Source organism: Coenobita brevimanus, chromosome 39 (genome assembly GCF_032717465.1).
Source record: "Coenobita brevimanus isolate Jiangsu-jjx chromosome 39, ASM3271746v2, whole genome shotgun sequence".
Classification (NCBI taxonomy): domain Eukaryota; kingdom Metazoa; phylum Arthropoda; class Malacostraca; order Decapoda; family Coenobitidae; genus Coenobita; species Coenobita brevimanus.
In genome coordinates, this window is record NC_136992.1 from 14,155,628 (window position 1) to 14,173,121 (window position 17,494).

The following is a 17,494-nucleotide window of genomic DNA, read 5'->3' on the forward strand; positions in this document are numbered from 1 at the left end:
GAACTCAATGATGAATGGATATACTGTATGGTACTTCTTTCATACCTGTTAGAGTTTTTGTCTGCATGAGGCGATTTGCCTTGATGGGGACAAAGAGACGTTTGCGACCACCTCTCTTGCGGCGATGAATGATCCTGGCTGACCCTGACACACCACGAATTCCCCTGTTAAGTGAGATCCTGCCTCGCCCTCGAACACCCGTTGACTGAGTTCCTTGTAGGCCCATCTAATTGTGCAGAAACTGCCATGAATTATCTATGGAAAATATGTACTGCAGTACACTAGTGTCCTCACCAAATCTCTTCCAACTAGTGATGTCTTTTTGTAGTTTGTTCCTGCTTTTTACATATGATTTTATTCAATGGGAAAGGCCCCTCATGTTTAACAGATTAATGAAAACTAAATCTAAGCACATCAGTTCTAAATATCTCTCCTAAGATGAGATTAAAAATTTGTAGATAGTGAGAAAAAACTGAAAGTTGTAGAGTTTTTATATCATACTCTTTTTACTCTAAACTGCCCTAAAATTCTGATCTCTCCATCTTGATTGCAGAGTTGAAGCAATAGATTATCACTGGAATATGATGCTTGTCATGAAGAAGTGTTACGGAAAGGATGTGGAACTGTAGTATTGTCTTTTTCTGTCTTTGAACTGCATGATATACACTTCAAATGAACGAAAACCTGGACCAGGTTAAGGTAAATCGTCTAGAGTGAAAAATCTGTATGAAGAGATGAATGTCTGAGTGAGTGGTTCAGTATCAGTGTCGCAGTGAGTATTGTATATAATCTGCATAAGAAAAGGTTAATAGAAAAGTTAAAACTCAAATTGCAGAAAGAGGGGTAGGTATCGTGATTAATAACGAAGGGTGGAGCACCTATGACCTGATGCATGCTGATGCAGCTGGAGTGCTTGCTATGGCAAAAAGGATCTCTGAAACTTGGTTATGGGCTTTGTGAATGTCTGTGAGTAGCGTGCACTGAAAGTAAAGTTTTTAAATAAGAGTAAATGAAAGCTGGTGGTAGATGGGGGCACTCACCATCCACTCACTCGATGTAGTGCTGCTCTCAGGTGGCTGCCCATTCCTCTCTTCCTTCCGTCTTTCCTACCTTCCTCTTATGTTGTTCTTTCCCTCATTCTTTCCTCTTCCTTCTGTCTACGGGTGACTCTACACTGAGTGACAAGCCAAATGATTTCCCGTACACAAGCAAACCATTTACCACATGACCAAACTGTGGTGCCAGGTGGTTTAGTGGGTAATTAAGGCACTCCAACTGGATTCAGCCTGTGTCGGCTCATATTCAAGGAGTGGTTGAGGTTTACTGCTCACATAATGCCACTCAGGGATGAGTGTGGCTGGTCACTCTCATCTTAAATGTCAGGACCAACTTGGCTAGCCCTGGGCTCCTACACTCCTCATGGGGCAACACTGAATTAGATAATGAATGAATGGCTGAATGAAAAAATGAAAGAATGGCTGAATGAAAAAATGAAAGAATGACTGAATGAAAAAATGAAACTGATGGTTCTTGGGAGAAATGGTGACTTTCAGTTTAACGTGCTGATGGATGGAGACACGAAATAATAATTCAGTTTATCATAAGTACTACAGCACAGTAACAGATAACAGAAGAAATGGTGCAAAGAAAGTGGAGAGTGTAGTGACTTAAAGAGGAAAAGTGGTTGGTGATATAAAGGCCTTGACACTAAGCACAGGTCTTAATATAAAGGCAGAAAGAAGATTGTATGAGGGTAAAACAGTGCTCATATTAACATCTGAAATGGTATGAGAACAGACATCAGGAGTAAGAGCAGTAGAAATAGGATTATGGAGACATGTGGACTGAACACATTTTGTACATAGTATATAAAACAATGTGATTTGTGAAACAGATTGGGTAAGTATGTTGATATTAGGGTTAACTGGAGTGTGCTTAGCTGGTACAGTCATATGGTGAGAACTGATAAAGACTGGATGGTGAAAGGGGAACATTTGTCGGCGAGTGTGAAGACAAAAGGAGGCACAGTACAGTAAACCGAGATGACAATACTGTATGTTAGTATACTAAAACTGTAGTGATAATACTGTATGTTAGTATACTAAAACTGTAGTGATAATACTGTATGTTAGTATACTAAAACTGTAGTGATAATGACCTGAGCAGTACAGAGGAGAGGACAATTCTCTCCCGATGGCACTGTTGACCAGAGGTTGGGGCAGCACTGAAGGGTTCCACAGATATTGTAAAGAAACTCACTCACATCACTGGCTGTTGTGGCTATTGCTATATTAGCAGTGTAGTTATACCTCTTGAATCTGTGAACAATGACCACAAAGGTAACTCAATATTAAAACACACAGTATTGCAATTAATGCTGAAATACAGGAGGTTCTAGTTATAAGTCATAGAGGTGCTCTAAAATATCAATTTTTTCCCCATAAGTTGTTCTGTAAACTGGGGTTACCTGACAAATCAGCTTTGGAGGTAAGTGTTGAACTTCAATAGGCAATTTTTCAACAATTTATGGTGGACTTAAAAATCATCATCACCATCATCATCATCCGGACCTCCTTTCCCACCCAACGGCAGGGTGAGGAGTAGCAATGTCCAGATGGCCAAAGTTTGTCCAGTTCAATGGGCAATGCTTTCATTCACTCATCAATCAAGCCCTCGAAGTCCTGGCTCCATCTGATAGGCTAAAAACTTTCACCACGTTCTGCAGCTTCGCATATACAGTCAATCCTCGTAAATCGCAGCAATTTGGGTCTGGACCACTGCCATGATTTATGAATTCCGTGATTTATGAATAATAACTCTTATATGAAAAATTAATTTGGGTCTGGACTTTGGCCAACTCGCCCCACAGCACCCTACCTACACCCATCTAGGCACCATCAAACACAATCATACAAATTTAGGAATATTCAGTGCATGTAATAAGGGATCTCACCGTAATCCTATGACAAAATTGCTTAAGTGAATGGAGTGGGGTGGTGTTGGGAAGAACTTAGAACATCTCAGCACTTGTTCTTCCCAAACTCTTTCACCAGCTTTGAAAACTTCTCTCCCCTCTCAACACAACACATGAGCTCCAAACGTTGACTGTATGACAACTGCGGCAGCTTCTTGATGCCATACTGCTTAGAGCACTTCATTGAGGGGTCGGGAGGGGCCATGGCAGGTAGGAGGCGGGGGGAAGTTGCACAAAAAAGGCAGGTAACTCTCGTACTCCACGGTGACGGTCTGTAGTGTGCGGACTGGTGGGACAAGAACAACAACAACATGGCGGCATTAGTATGCACATATGCCACCAGGGATGCGCGGTGATTGGTTGTTGGGTCACGATTTTCAGTTTGAATGCTGCGGTTTACGGTTCTCCTCTGAAAGGGCCCACTTGGGTGCCTAGATCAGCGATTTTCGTGACTTAACAGTGATTTAAGGTTGCCGGCAGTCTGACGGCCACCTAGCCGTGATTTACGAATCCGTGATTTATGAACACGCGATTTATGAGGATTAAGTGTACTTATCTGGTAGAGCCAATCCGAATGCTCTCACATTAAAAAAGAGTGCCAAATCCCTGGGCATGTGCTTCTCTGCACAAAATTCATCAAATCAGCTCGATCTCTTGTCAGTCCCTACTCACCAAGTACCATACCTCTTTTCCTCACACACTCATCCACCAAATCCCTCCACCTTCTTGGCCTACCTCACCTCTTTCCTCCTTTAAATTCACTCAGATATGCCTTTTCACCACTCTACTGCCATCCATTCAATCCACATAACCATACCATCTCAGTACACTCTCTTTGATTCTGGTGTCCACAGACTTCCTCACTCTGCATCTTTCATGAATCACATTATTCCATATCCTATCCACTCTCTGGACTTCACATACATTCCTCAGCAGTCCCATCTCCACTGCTCTTACTCTTGACTTCTCATTTTCATGCCACACCATAGTCTCACATCCATCAGTATGTTAAGCTGGCACTAACACTCCTTCACGTAAGCCTCACACAGCTGCAACACTCAAGCTTCTGTTTCTTATCAAGGCTTTCATAGCACATGTGGAGGTGTAGGAGGACTACTGGGCCTTGGGATGGGCCACTGCCCCCAAGAAATAGGCCTTGAGCCTTTGCCCAGAGTCGGACACGTAAAAAAAAAAAAAAAAAAAAAAAAAAAAAAAAACAATACTTTCCTTCCTTGTGTCACTCTACTTTCCACTTCTTTTGCACATTTTCCTCTCATTTCTATCACTGTATCCATGTATTTGAACTCTCTCACTAATTCCAGTCTCTCTCCAATCACTGTAACATCACACTGGGAGTCACCTTCTCTCTCAATAGCCATCACTTTACTCTTTTCTACATTTGCTCTCAAGGCATATTGCTCACAGACATCTACAAGACTCTGCACTAGTCTACCAAGCTCTTGTCTGGTATTTGCAAGTAGCACTGCATCATCGGCATACAACAAATTTGAGATATTCCATCCATCACCGTTCATTACCAATGCCATCCCTCCCTCCATTACTTGTGTTTTAACATCTCTCATCACCACATCCATTTATATATACAGTATTGAACAACCACGGGGACATCACATAACCTTGCCGCATGTCCACAATGATTGTGAACCATTCACTTAGATGCCCATTTACCTTTACATATGCCTCACTACCATTATAAAAACTCTTGATGACACCTAGCAGCTTACCATCTACACCGTACATGTGCAGAATCTCCCACAATCTCTCTCTGTCTACTTTGTTGCATGCTTTTTCCAAACCCATAAATGCCTCAAAGACCTTATAGTCCTTCTCTCAAGCTTTCTTCACTAATACAACATAAAAAAGGAAACTTAAAATGAGAAATGGCTACTGTATACTCTACAATATACACTCAAACCCCCCTATACAATCTACCATAATGCAATCATTCACTCACACAACTTAACATTTTAGCACCCTTTTATGGATATACAGTCTCCAGCTTTGCTTGTATAATCCCCTATGAAACACCATTTTTCATCATACAACTATCCCTATGTTCGATATATGATTGATCATTATCCATTTAGTTTTTCATGAAAGTAACTCGACTAGTACCTTGTCTTGCTTGTTCAGTGTTTTTCATAACATCTAACAGACTAAGTGGAGATTTCTGTAGGGGTCTAAAGTGTTTCTCCACCACAACCCACAAAATACAGTACTGTACTAGGATTTTAAAAGAAGAGCTGAAGTTGAAATGAACATGGCAGTGCTTGTTGTAAGTCAAGCTGCGCTGTAAAATACTGAAACATTTTTATACACCTGGAGCTGAAAATTGGGGGAAACTAGCAAATCAGTTTTACATGCAATAATGGGACTTTAAATTGCAGTATAAGGTACAGTGGACTTAACAAAAAATAAATAAATAAACAAACAAATAAGCAACTGCACAAAACCTCAGAACAAAGCTATAAGAATAATTAATAACCCTGCAGTTACTAATGAACTAACATTCCTACAAGTACAAAGGAATGCTGCCTCACTTGCATTATTTTACAGTCACTTTTATGGCAATGCTCAAAGTTGCATCCACTGTGCTACCCCTCCACGCCTTCTCCCGTGCTACAAGGGCATCTGGTAGCATTCATGACTGGACTGTCACAATGCCATATTGCAGAACTTCAGCCTATCAAAATTCTTTTATTCTCTGAACTGCTTTTCCTTGGAACTCGCTTTCCCCAAATAGTTGCCCCTCAAATTTCATCCTACAGCAGTTCAGGTCCAACTGTTACAGATTTTTTATGAATCGAGGGGACCTGTAATCTGGTGTATGGATTATTATTTTTATTTAACTTGTTTTTTCTCCCTCTGTTCATCTTCTCTAAAGAAAAAAAAATAAATAAATAAAAGTTATTAAATAAAAGGATGACAAGAAGGATCTACTACAACTGTACAGGTTACAGACTGTATAATATGGCACTTAGGCATTTGGTCAGGCCAGTTCAATACATCCCCCTCCCTAATCCTGCTCCAGCCTATCAACCTGGAATTCTGGTGCCTCCCCAAAATCACCCAAGCAATTTCTTTTTTTACCCTTTCAATCTGGTGCTCTTTTCTTTTTTGGTTTATTCTTGAAGTCTATTGACAATTTCATTCAGACTGGAAACACCTCCTGGCAATGAAGGGTAAATAAAGGCTATAATTAATTCTTTTAGTTTAAAAAGTCTTTCTTTTTGTGAATGAAACCTAGCAGTGAAGGGGTCAATAAATGCAGGTTATATACTGCATAAGGAGCTCCATGAAATAACATTGAACATACCAAAATTTAAACTGAGATAATTGTTTTGGAAGGCTCCAACATGCTTGCATGCGTCGGCCTTGGTCACCTAAAGGCAGCTCTCCACGTTGCTCAATCTCTGGCAGCTTTCCTATTAGTCTCTTGTCCCTGAGGTCACACTTAATGACCTCATTCAAGGTCTTTTTCGGTCTACCTCTTGCTACCCCACCCCTAACATTAACACTTCTCACTTTCTGCACCCAGTTATCATCCCCCATCCTCTCCACATGCCCAAACCATAGTGGTGCAGAGATCCATCAGTTCAAAGGAGCAGTATGTTTCTCCCACTATTTATTTATTTATTTATTCTTACCAAGTTATGAAATAATGGAGCAAATAATAATGAATTTTAGATACAAGGTGCCTTCGGAGTTCCTCCAAAGAGCATCTCATATTATTTTATGATGATGATATGGGGCACAAGGGCTTACGAGTAAATGCAGATAAAATAAAAGTGATGGTCTCTAGGGCTGGTGGCAGTTCTGTCAAAGATGAGGGATAGTGGCCATGTGTGATTTGCCACAAGGGCACAGGAAGTAAGTCCATCTTGTGCAGTGTCTGTGATAAGTGGGTGCATAAGAGATGTAGTGGTATTAGAGGTAGACTGCGAGATAATGCTGATTTCATATGTGCAGTGTGTCGGAGAAAGCAGGTGGAGATTATCAGGCGTGAAAGAATTGAACTTGCTGGTGAGTCTCTTGAGTGTAGTGAAGAGTTTTGTTATTTGGGAGACATGTTATGTGCTGAAGGTGGGGCTGGAGCTAGCTCTGTGGCCAGAGTGAGAAGTGGTTGGAAGAAGTTCAGGATGCTATTACCTCTTTTGACACTGACAGGGGTCTCCCATCATGCTAAGGGATCTTTGTATGCAGCATATGTTACGAGTGTAATGCTGTATGGTAGTAAGACTTGGGCAATATAGGAAGAGGATATTCACAGGCTCAAACATACAGAAATGAAAATGATTAGGTGGAAGTGCAGTGCATCCCTGAATGTGAGGCCTCGGGGGGGCTAGGTTTATGAAAGAGCTGAGGGGTAGGACGGGATTGGAGTGTATTGGTGTTGTGATGAGGAGAGGTAGATTGAGGTGGTTTGGGCAAGTGGAGATGATGGGGGATGATACTTGGGTGCAGAAGGTGAGAAGCGTTAATACTGGGGGTAGGGTTGCGAAAGGTAGACCGAAAAAGACCTCGGACAAGGTCACTGAGTGTGACCTCAGGGATAAGGGACTGAATAAGGAAGCTACCAGAGATCAAGCAGCATGGAAAGCCACCACTAGGTGACCAAGGCCGATGCATCCAAGCATGTTGGAGTCTTCAAAAATGAATGAATGAATGATGATGCTTTGCGGAGGGACCTACTCCGCCTCCCCAAAAACCCATCATTTAACCACCATTCTCTTAGTTTATCAATTATGGTTTGTTCAGTGCAACTCCATGGATAGCTTCATATTTAACCCGGGGGACTGGGAGGCACAGCTCAGGCTGGGTAGCATCACAATGGGAGCCACTGCACAAGCTGTGCTGGCCGTGCATCACTATTAACTACTCCATCCCAACGCAAACTTACCAAAGGCGTTACGCAGACAGAGAGAGAGAGAGAGATTTTCTTTTCACCACATGATGCCCTGGATGTTTATCTTCAAGTTTATAATAAACAAAAACAAAATTTTTGTTTTTTTAATTCATTTTTTCACTACTCCCCTATGTAAACTTATGCATGGCCTTATGCAAAGATGGAGATTCCCCCCCCCACCACCACCAAATGATGCCCTGGATGTTTAATTTTTTTTTGCACACCATGGGGTGGGATTAAAAAAGGTAATTGAGCAATCTACAGGTTAAATCCCACAGTTCAAAAAGTCTGGTAATCTGAATAATACTGTTTTGACCTAGAGAGAAAGAGAGAAAAAAGTGTCCTTGGGTTGAAGGAGTTACCATCAATTACAGCACTGGGGCAAGGGATATCTTTTACATTTTACTCTTGCTAGTACCTGATGATTTTAATCGCCTAGAAACAGACTATAAACTACAAAGGTTTGATATTGCATTTATAAACCCCGTCAATACAACTGGCCTTTCTTTAAGCTAAATTAAACTGTCCTGTAGTAAGAGGAATACGCTGACAGGAATATTATCTACCTATCTACTGCCAGACGACTTCATCCTGTACAGAGGTGGCCCCAAACCAATGGCCTCCATGCCATCCTGTCCTCTGCCACTAGGCTAACTTCCCTCCAAGTCACATTCCCCTCTCTCATATAACTCTCCTCCTCATTCCTCCATCTATTCTCAGTCTCCCATTTCTCACACTCCCTTCCACCTCTTTCACACACACATTCTCCAAGTCAGTCTTTCTTTCTCTATCTTCTCCACAAGGCCAAACCATCCCGAGTGTTAATCACCTGATGTATTTTAGGCAGTAAGACACTGGTACTGTAACCATCATCAGCTTGTCCTTATTTTTTATCTAAGACATTGTAAGAAATGCACTTAAACTGCCCAAGCCTTATCCTGCTAACTGCCACTGAGCTGGGCTATTCATGCAGGCATTTTCTCATCACACTCTTTAATATTTTGTTATCTGATAAGGCAGGTGGGGGCACTCACCATCCACTCACTTGATGGAGTGCTGCTTTGGGTGTTTGCCCTCTCCTCTCTTCCTTCCTTCTTCTGTCTTTATTTCCTTCATTCTTTCCTCTTCCTTCCACCTACAGGTGACTTTGCACTCCCTCTTCTGTCTTTCTTTCCTTCATTCTTTCCTCTTCCTTCTGCCTATGGGTGACTCTACACTGAGTGACATGCCAAATGGTTTCCTGTACATCAGGAAACCATTTACTATGCTGGGTGGTAACTATATAACCAAATTTTGGCCCCTGGTGGTTTAGTGGGTAGTTAAGGCGCTCCAATCAGATTGAGCCGGTGTAAATTTATATCCAAGGAGCGGTTGGGGTTTATTGCTCACGTAATGCCACTCAGGGATGAGTGAGGTTCGTCACTCTCATCTTAAACGCCAGGATCAATGTGACTAGCCCCAGGCTCCTACTCTCCTCATGTGGCAACACAGGATTGGATGATGGATGGATGGATAAGCTTATATATTTCATCTAATCAATAAAGACTATGGATAGCGCTTATTAGGTACTGTTTATACAAGCAGAAATATCTAATGCATATACCCCCCTGGTGATAGGGGGGTTTCAAGAACACTCCCCCAGAATCCCTGCTTGTCGTATGTGGCAACTAGAAGGGTTGGTGGTGGGTTAGTGCCCCACCCCGTAAAAAGAATTAACTAAACAAGCGAATAAAGCGCCTCGGACCAGGACAGACCATACGTTGACGTCTAAGGAATGGACAAAGGACATTCTGAGGGTGGGGATATGGAATGTGAGAGGAGTGAATGATGAAGTGAAAGAGAGAGAGAAATTGTTCAGATGCTTGAGGATGCAAGAGTGGATATATGTGGATTGACTGAAACCAACTGGACAGGTGAAAGGGTGAGAGTATGGGAATACGGTTTAGGAATATGTGCAGGAGTTAATGAGAATGAGACGGCAGGAGAGGGAGTATGTCTGATGATAAGCAAGAAGTGGAAGGAGAATATAAGAGAGTATGGAACAGTGGGTGCAAGGATTGTATGGGTGAAGATGAAAGTAGGTATACAAGTGTGCAATTGTGTGTGCATATGCGCCAACAGAGGACCAAGTGGCAAGAGTGAAAGATGAGTTTTGGGCGAGTGTAGAAGCATGTATGGACAAGTTTGAGAGGAGTGAGAGAGTGTTTTTGATTGGAGACATGAATGGCAAAGTTGGGAATGTATGAGTGGATGGACTGGTTGGTCAGTTGGGTGTGCCAGCTGAAGTAGATGGGAATGGTAGTGCTTTGTTGGATATCTGTGTTGGTAAGGGGTTAGCAACAGCTAACACCTACTTTCAGCATAAAATGATCCACAGGTATACATGGAGAGTTATGAGGAGGATGGATGGTGAACTTGTTGAACGAAAGGCAATGATAGACTATGTGTGTGTGGATGAGCGAATGAGAAGACAAGTGTTGGATGCAAGAATGTGGAGAAGGTGGGGGAATGGAATTTCGGACCATCACTTAGTGATGGCCAAGATAAGGCTGCAAAGAAAATGGTTGAAGAGACAAAGGGGAAGACAGGAGGAAACAGCTCCTCTGAGAAGAGTGGAGAAGTTGCAAGATGATGAGAAAATGGCAGAGCATAAGAGCATAGTGGAAGAAAGATTGGGAAGGTATGAGTTAGAGTAGATGGAAGGGGTGGAAGACATATGTAAGATATTCAAGGAAGAGATAGGCGTGGCGTGTGAAGTGGTTTGTGGAGTGAGGAGGAGATGCAGGGGTGTGCAAGGGACAGCATGGTAGAATGATGAGCTGAAACGAGCTGTGGAACAAAAGAAGAAGGCATGTGAATAGCTAGTGAGTAGAGGTAGGGGAGAAGATGAGAGAGAGAAGAGAGAAGTATATGTGAGCACGAGAAGGGAGGTGAAGAGATGGAGAAGGAGAGTAAGAAGAAAGTGGATGAAGAGTTTGGGAGGAATCTGAGTGTGAAATGGAGGGAGAGTAAGAAACTGTTTTGGAAGGAGGTAAAGAAAGTAAGGCAGTGTGAAAGGGGAAATAGTAAGGCAGTGAAAGATAGGAATAATAGATGGTTGGTGGAGAAGAGAGAGAAATTGAGGAGATGGAAGGAGCACTTTGAGGATTTGTTGAATGTAGAGAGTGAGAGTAGTGCGAGTATAAGTGGTTGAGGAATGGCTGGGAGAAGAAGAGATGAGAGGAAGGAGGAAGAGATTAGTAGGGAGGAAGTAGTGGAAGCAATGAAGAAGATCAAGTTGGGAAAGGCCCCAAGAATTGATGAAGTGTGTGGTGAAATGCTGAGGTATGGGGGTGTGATTGTAGTGGAATGGATATAGAAGTTATGTAGATTGGCTTGGGAAGAGGGAAGGGTTCCGGAGGACTGGAAATCAGGTATAATTGTTCCTTTATACAAAGGAAAAGGGGAGAGAGAAGTATGTGGTAACCATAGGGGTATTTGCCTTCTAAGTGTGACTAGAAAAATATATGGAAGAATACTCATTGATAGGGTTAGGTATATGACAGAGGAGCTAGTTGGAGAAGAACAAGAGGGATTTAGGAAGGGAAAAGGGTGTGTAGATTAGATATTTATTCTAAGATGTTTAGTGGAGAAGTATCTAGAGAAGGGAAAGAAAGTGTATGCTGCCCTCATGGACTTGGAGAAAGCTTATGCCAGAATAGATAGACAAGGTATGTGGAAGGTACTGAGAATATATGGAGTGGAGGGGAAATTGTTGAGTGCTGTGAAGAGTATGTACGAAGGAGCTAGGGCTACAGTGCAAATGGATGGTGAGCTGAGTGAGTTCTTTGATCTCAATGTGGGACTGAAACAGGGGTGTGTGATGTCTCCATGGCCGTTTAATATATACATGGATGGCGCTGTAAAGGAGGTGCAGGGTAGGGCAGTGGATGTGGGGGTGGCTCTAATGAATGAGGGTGAGATTTGGAACATTCCGGTGTTGTTGTCTGCTGATGATACAGTATTGTTGAGTGAAGATGGATGGGAGTTGCAAGGTTTGGTGAATCAATTTGGGACAGTGTGTAGGAAGAGGAATCTGAAAGTTAATGTACACAAGAGTAAAGTTATGGTATTTGAGAGGAATGAAGTCACAGAATGCAAAGTGAGGTTGGATGGTAAGGATATGGAGAATGTGAGTGCATTCAAGTACTTGGATAGTGTGATGAGTAAGGATGGAACATTGGGGGATGAAGTGCTTGAAAGGGTACAGCAGGGAAGGAAGGTTGTTGGTTCACTGAAAGCAGTGATGAGAAACAGGGAGGTGAGTATGGAAGTTACGAAGTCACTGCATGATAGTATTGTGATCCCTACCTTGACATATGGAAGCGAGGCATGGACCTTGCAAGAGGGGAACAAGTCAAGAGTGAGAGCAGTGGAAATGAGTTACAAGGAGCATGTGGAGTGACATGGAGGGACAGGTTGACGAATGAAGAAGTCAAAGAACGTTGTGGGGTGGATGTGGTTGAGAAGATTAGGAGAAATACACTGAGGTGGTTTGGACATATGGAGAGAATGGAGAATGAATGACTGACTAAGAAGGTGTATGTAGGTGAGGTGGAGGGAGGGAGAGGGAGGGGAAGACCGAGGATGAGGTGGAGAGATGGAGTTGAGAAGTATATGAGGGAGGGGGGAGTAAGTTGGGGAAGGGTAGGCAAACGGTGGGTGATAGAGCGGCTTGGAGGCGTTTTGTCTGCAGCCACCCTTTGCGGGATTAGGGCGTCAGGCTATAGGTAGACAGATAGATTTACTGATTCTCAAGTATCAGTAAAAGATATCTTATTCAGCATCAGTTTTCATGTCATTTCAATCGTTGTTAATGCATTTCCTATCTTGAATGTTCCTGTTCCATCCATATCTACTCATTTGCATTATTCTTCCATCCACACACCTAGCCATCATTCATCCTTAATTTGGGGGCCCAACACCACTCAGTCCATACATTCAAGGTGAGAGTAACGATTTACTCTCTCTCTCTCTCTCTCTCTCTCTCTCTCTTTTTTTTTTTTTTTTTTTTTTTTTTTTTAAACGCACTGTAAAAGGAACCAATGGTCAGGAGCCCGCAAATTGTTCCCTCCAAGAAAAAAAAAAAAAAAAACAAGAGGGAGAAAAATTGAAGATCCATTAATTTTGAGATGCCTAGACACACTGCATTTGATGGACTGGAGGTGATAGGCAGTAAGAAATACAGAGGCAAACAGTTCCAGAGTTGACCTGCTGCATACATGAAAGGCTGGGAGTAACGGTTAGTTCTTGCATTACAGAGTTGGACAGAAAAGGGAAAAGAGTTTTGTTGCTGAACAGGTGCTATACGCCTGCTGTAGTGGTGCAGGGATGCAAGCAGACAGTTCAAGAGGAGCTGTGACCACTGAAGTAGTGCCAGACATGAGATAGAGATGCAACAGTGTGGCAAAGAGTGGCATTATGTGTTGCAGTGAAGTGGACAACGAGAAAGCTTTATGTATGAGGGTGCTTGCACCAACATGACAAAGAACAATTGTCTGAGTGATGAGTTTTGTGTGAAAGTTGGCGTGCATCAGGAGTCAGTTCTAATCCCCTTACTGTTTATAATGGTGGCTGAAGCTCTCCCACATGACTTCAGAACTGGATTCCCATGGGAGTTGATGTATGCAGATAACTTGGTGTTGATTACAGAGAATGGGAAGATGGCAGAGGAAAGCTTTAGGAAATGAAGAGACAGAATGAGGTATGAGTGTTTGAGAGTGAAGGTGGATAAAACAGAAGTGATGATATCTAGAACTGGTGGTGGATGTTAAAACAGAAGGAGTAAGGCCAGGCACAGTTTGCCACAAGGGTGTGGGCAGTCTTTGTGATATATGGGTGAAGAGGTGATGTAGTGGTATTGTAGACTGCGAAATAATGCTGGTTTTGTGAGTGCAGCGTTTAGGGAGAGCACAGGGAGGCAGAGAGGCAGGAAAGGACTGACTTTGCTGGAAAGTCTTGTATGGAGAGGTTTTGTTATTTGGGGACATGACAAGTGTAGGGCTGGAGCTAGCTCAGTGACCAGGGCAAGGAGTGGCTGGAAGATGTTCAGGAAGCTGTTGCCTCTCCTGATATTGCGAGGGCTCTCTCTCCACGATTAAGGGTCCTTGTTTGCAGCATGTTAGGAGTGTAATGCTGTATGGTAGTGAAATCTGGGCAGTAAGAGAAGAGTATATTGTAGGCTCAAAACATATAGAGATGATAATAACCAGATGGATGTGCAGTGTATCTTTGAATGACAGACATGGGAGGGTTAGGACTACGAATGAAGAGTTGAGAGGAGGGACGGGACACGAATGTATTAGTGCTGTGATGAGAAAGGATGGTATGAGAATGTAGAGAGGATGGCGAATGATAACTGTGTGTGAAGGGTGAGATGTGTGAATGATGAGAGTAGAGTTACAAGAAGCTGACTATTTGAAAAAGACCTGGGACGAGGTCTTAGAATGTGACCTTAAGAATACAGGACTGATTAAAGAGGCTGCTACAGACTGAGCAGCATGGGATTGCTGCTATTATGTGACCATGCAAAACACAGGCAAACAAAAGAAAACAAACCTATTGCATCTAAACCTTATGACAGTCCAGTCCAGTAAATCATCATAATATACTGGTGATGTGTTTGGAATTATCACATTTTTCTCACATTTAGTAATGTAAATTTGGGAAACTAGTATATTAGCATTAAAGATAGTTACAGAACTTTAATAGGTAAGTTTGTTGTAATTTAATGTAACTTTGTTTTTAAAAAACAAATAAGAAAATAAACACCGAAAAGGACTTTTATGAATAATCTTTTAAACACTTCGACCTTGGGAGGTACTGCTCTGAAAATGATATGTGGCTACAAAATCAATACATAGCCACACAATCATCACTCCCAGAGAAGAAGCATTCAGCTACAAGTAAATATATATTCAAAGTCCAAGATGAGACTCAAAACAGGGTTACAGGTCTTATGAAGCATCTTCAATTCCTTTTTTCTCAAAAGCCTCCAGGAATGGCTGGGAATTAATCAGCTGGTTTTTGCACTTGGTTTAGTTTCTAGTCCACAGAAACATAAACTGTAAACTGGTCAACCCCAATACAGGGAATCTTTAAAAGGATGCATGGCATTATATTTATGCATGTATGTTTATCATTCATCCACTTCCTCTCGTGCATAGCTAATCATCCTCAAGTTTCTATCCTGCTCACCTCAGTCCTACTCTGTCCTCACCTAAAACTACAGGTCAGAGGTCACAGTCTCAGTCTGATTTTGATACAAGAGCCTGAATAACAACTAAATACTGTAATCTGAGGAGTGTAAATGCATATCAAGATAACAAAAACAGTACAGTCAAGATCACAAGTCCGCTGACTCTTCCCTGCTGGCTGAAGCAATAGAGGGTATAACATTAAATATTTTTAAGTGATAATTATAGGTGAGGGTGCTCACCATCCACTCACTCTACATAGTGCTGCTCTCGGGTGCCTGACCTTTCCTCTCTCTTCCTTCCTTCTTTCCACTCTTCCTCTTATGTCTTCTTTCCTTCATCCTCTCCTCTTCCTTCTGTATACAGGTGACTACACACAGTGACATACCAAATGGTTTCCTGTACACCAGGAAACCATTTACTACGCTAGGTGGTAACCATATAACCAAATTATGGTGCCTGGTGGTTTAGTGGGTAATTAAGGTGCTCCAATTGGACTGAAATGGTGCAGGTTTATATCCAAAGGATGGTTAGCGTTTATTGCTAACATAATGCCACTCAGGGAAGAGTCAGGTTTGTCACTCTCATATTACACGTCAGGACCAACTTGCCTAGCCCCAGACTCCTACACTCCTCATGAAGCAAAACTGGATTAGATGATGGATGAATGGATGGATAATTATATGATGCACACAACAAAAGAATATTTATTGTCTGACATTCGGGGAGGAAAGAGAACTGTAGAAGGTAGGAAATAATGTAAGTAGGGGATTTTTTTTTTTTTTTTATAGATAATGAATGGAGGAAGGAAAAACAAAGGGAAAAAAAAGTATGTCCATGTGTCTAAAGGCATCCTCCATTCATAAAATATCTATAACAACTGGATTTAAATTGAAGTGGATTAAAAGTTTGTGGGAAACAACTCCCAGGAAATAAATTCCAGAGAGTAGTAGTTCTGGGGATCAATAAATTTTGAAAGCAGAGGTTCTGCACTGCGGGGCAGAGAGTGTGAGTTCATGGGTGCTCCCAGCTGCCCGAGTATTTCGGGAGAAAATGTGAAGGGGAGGCACAATTGAAGCCAGTTTGTCAGAGCACTTACGGCAAAAATATCGATAAAATAATTCTAAAGAAGCAACATCTCTACTTACTGATAATGAAGGAAGGCCCTACGTAATGGCAGGATTATTGACTAATCTAATGGCTTTATTTTGAATATTATCCAACTGCCTCAATGCAACCGCTCCTCATCCACTCCACGGTGGTGAACAGTATTCGATCTGAGAACACACATGACTTGTATATTGTGGCCATCTGCTCATCAATGAAGAACTCACAAACTCTGTACATAAGTCCCAATTTTTTGGAAGCATTTTTAGCAAGGGATTTAACATAAGCTGTCCAGCTTAGGTTGGGGTTTAGAGTAACACCTAGGATATCAATTGTAGTGGATATGGGAATACTGACATCATTTAAAATTATGTAAGAGTCTGGGGGATTCTTTCTGTTGGAGAAATTAATGTATTTAGTTTTCTGAGCATTAAATGAGACCAGATTTGTTTGTCCTCACTGATTAATTAATACTGCTCATGGCAGTATCAAAAGCATACAAAAACCCTGTGACTGGATGAAATCCTGACCAACCTTATCAAATAAAGTACAGTACTGTATGTCCTTTTATAAGTTCTTTTTTGCTGTTAACTTTTTCTAAGTGACTAGCCAAATGGTTTCCTGTACACCATGAAACCATTACTGAACTAGGTGGTAACCATATAACCAAACTATAACACCTGGTGGTTTAGTGGGTAATTAAGGCACTCCAACAGGATAGAGACTGTAGGTTTGTATCCAAGGGATGGTTGGGGTTTACGGCTTACATAATGCCACTCAAGGATGTGTGAGGGTGGACACTCTCATCATAAATGTCAGGATCAACTCGCTAAGCCCCAGGATCGTATGCTCCTCATGGGGCAACACAGAATTAGATGATGTATGTACAGTACATCCCCACAGCACGCGAGTTCTGAGTACGTGATCCCCCTTGTACGCGAGGACCTGTTTTTTTATTTATTTTATTGTATTTTTTATTAGTACGCAAATTGAACTCCTTGTAAGTAAGACAGGCAGCGAAGTGTGGCCCAAATCCAGGGTTACCCCAAGTATGCGACACTGTCCCCCCAAGAAGCGATAACAGGTAAAGGTCTATCTATCTATCTATTGCCAGACACCATAATCCCATAAGGGGTGGCCATTTGACTTTTGAGTTATTGGTTTTATGGGAAGGGGCAGTAACCCTCCATCAACCCAATTGTTGACACGTAGGAAGCACATATGGATTGGTTACATGGTTACCACCCACCG

The 17,494-nt window shown here is 42.0% G+C and overlaps 1 protein-coding gene across 1 annotated transcript in view; it reads right to left on the reverse strand.

Annotated features, from left to right (window-relative positions):
- Nucleotides 1–17,494, reverse strand: part of LOC145396858 (scm-like with four MBT domains protein 2) — a 196,851-nt gene that overhangs the window by 10,368 nt on the left and 168,989 nt on the right. Inside the window, exons 9-10 of the mRNA XM_080270146.1 lie at nt 2,159–2,318; nt 46–226 (exon numbers count right to left, since the gene is read on the reverse strand). Of these exons, the coding sequence (XP_080126272.1) occupies nt 46–226; nt 2,159–2,318 (341 nt within the window). The remainder of the gene's footprint in view (nt 1–45; nt 227–2,158; nt 2,319–17,494) is intronic.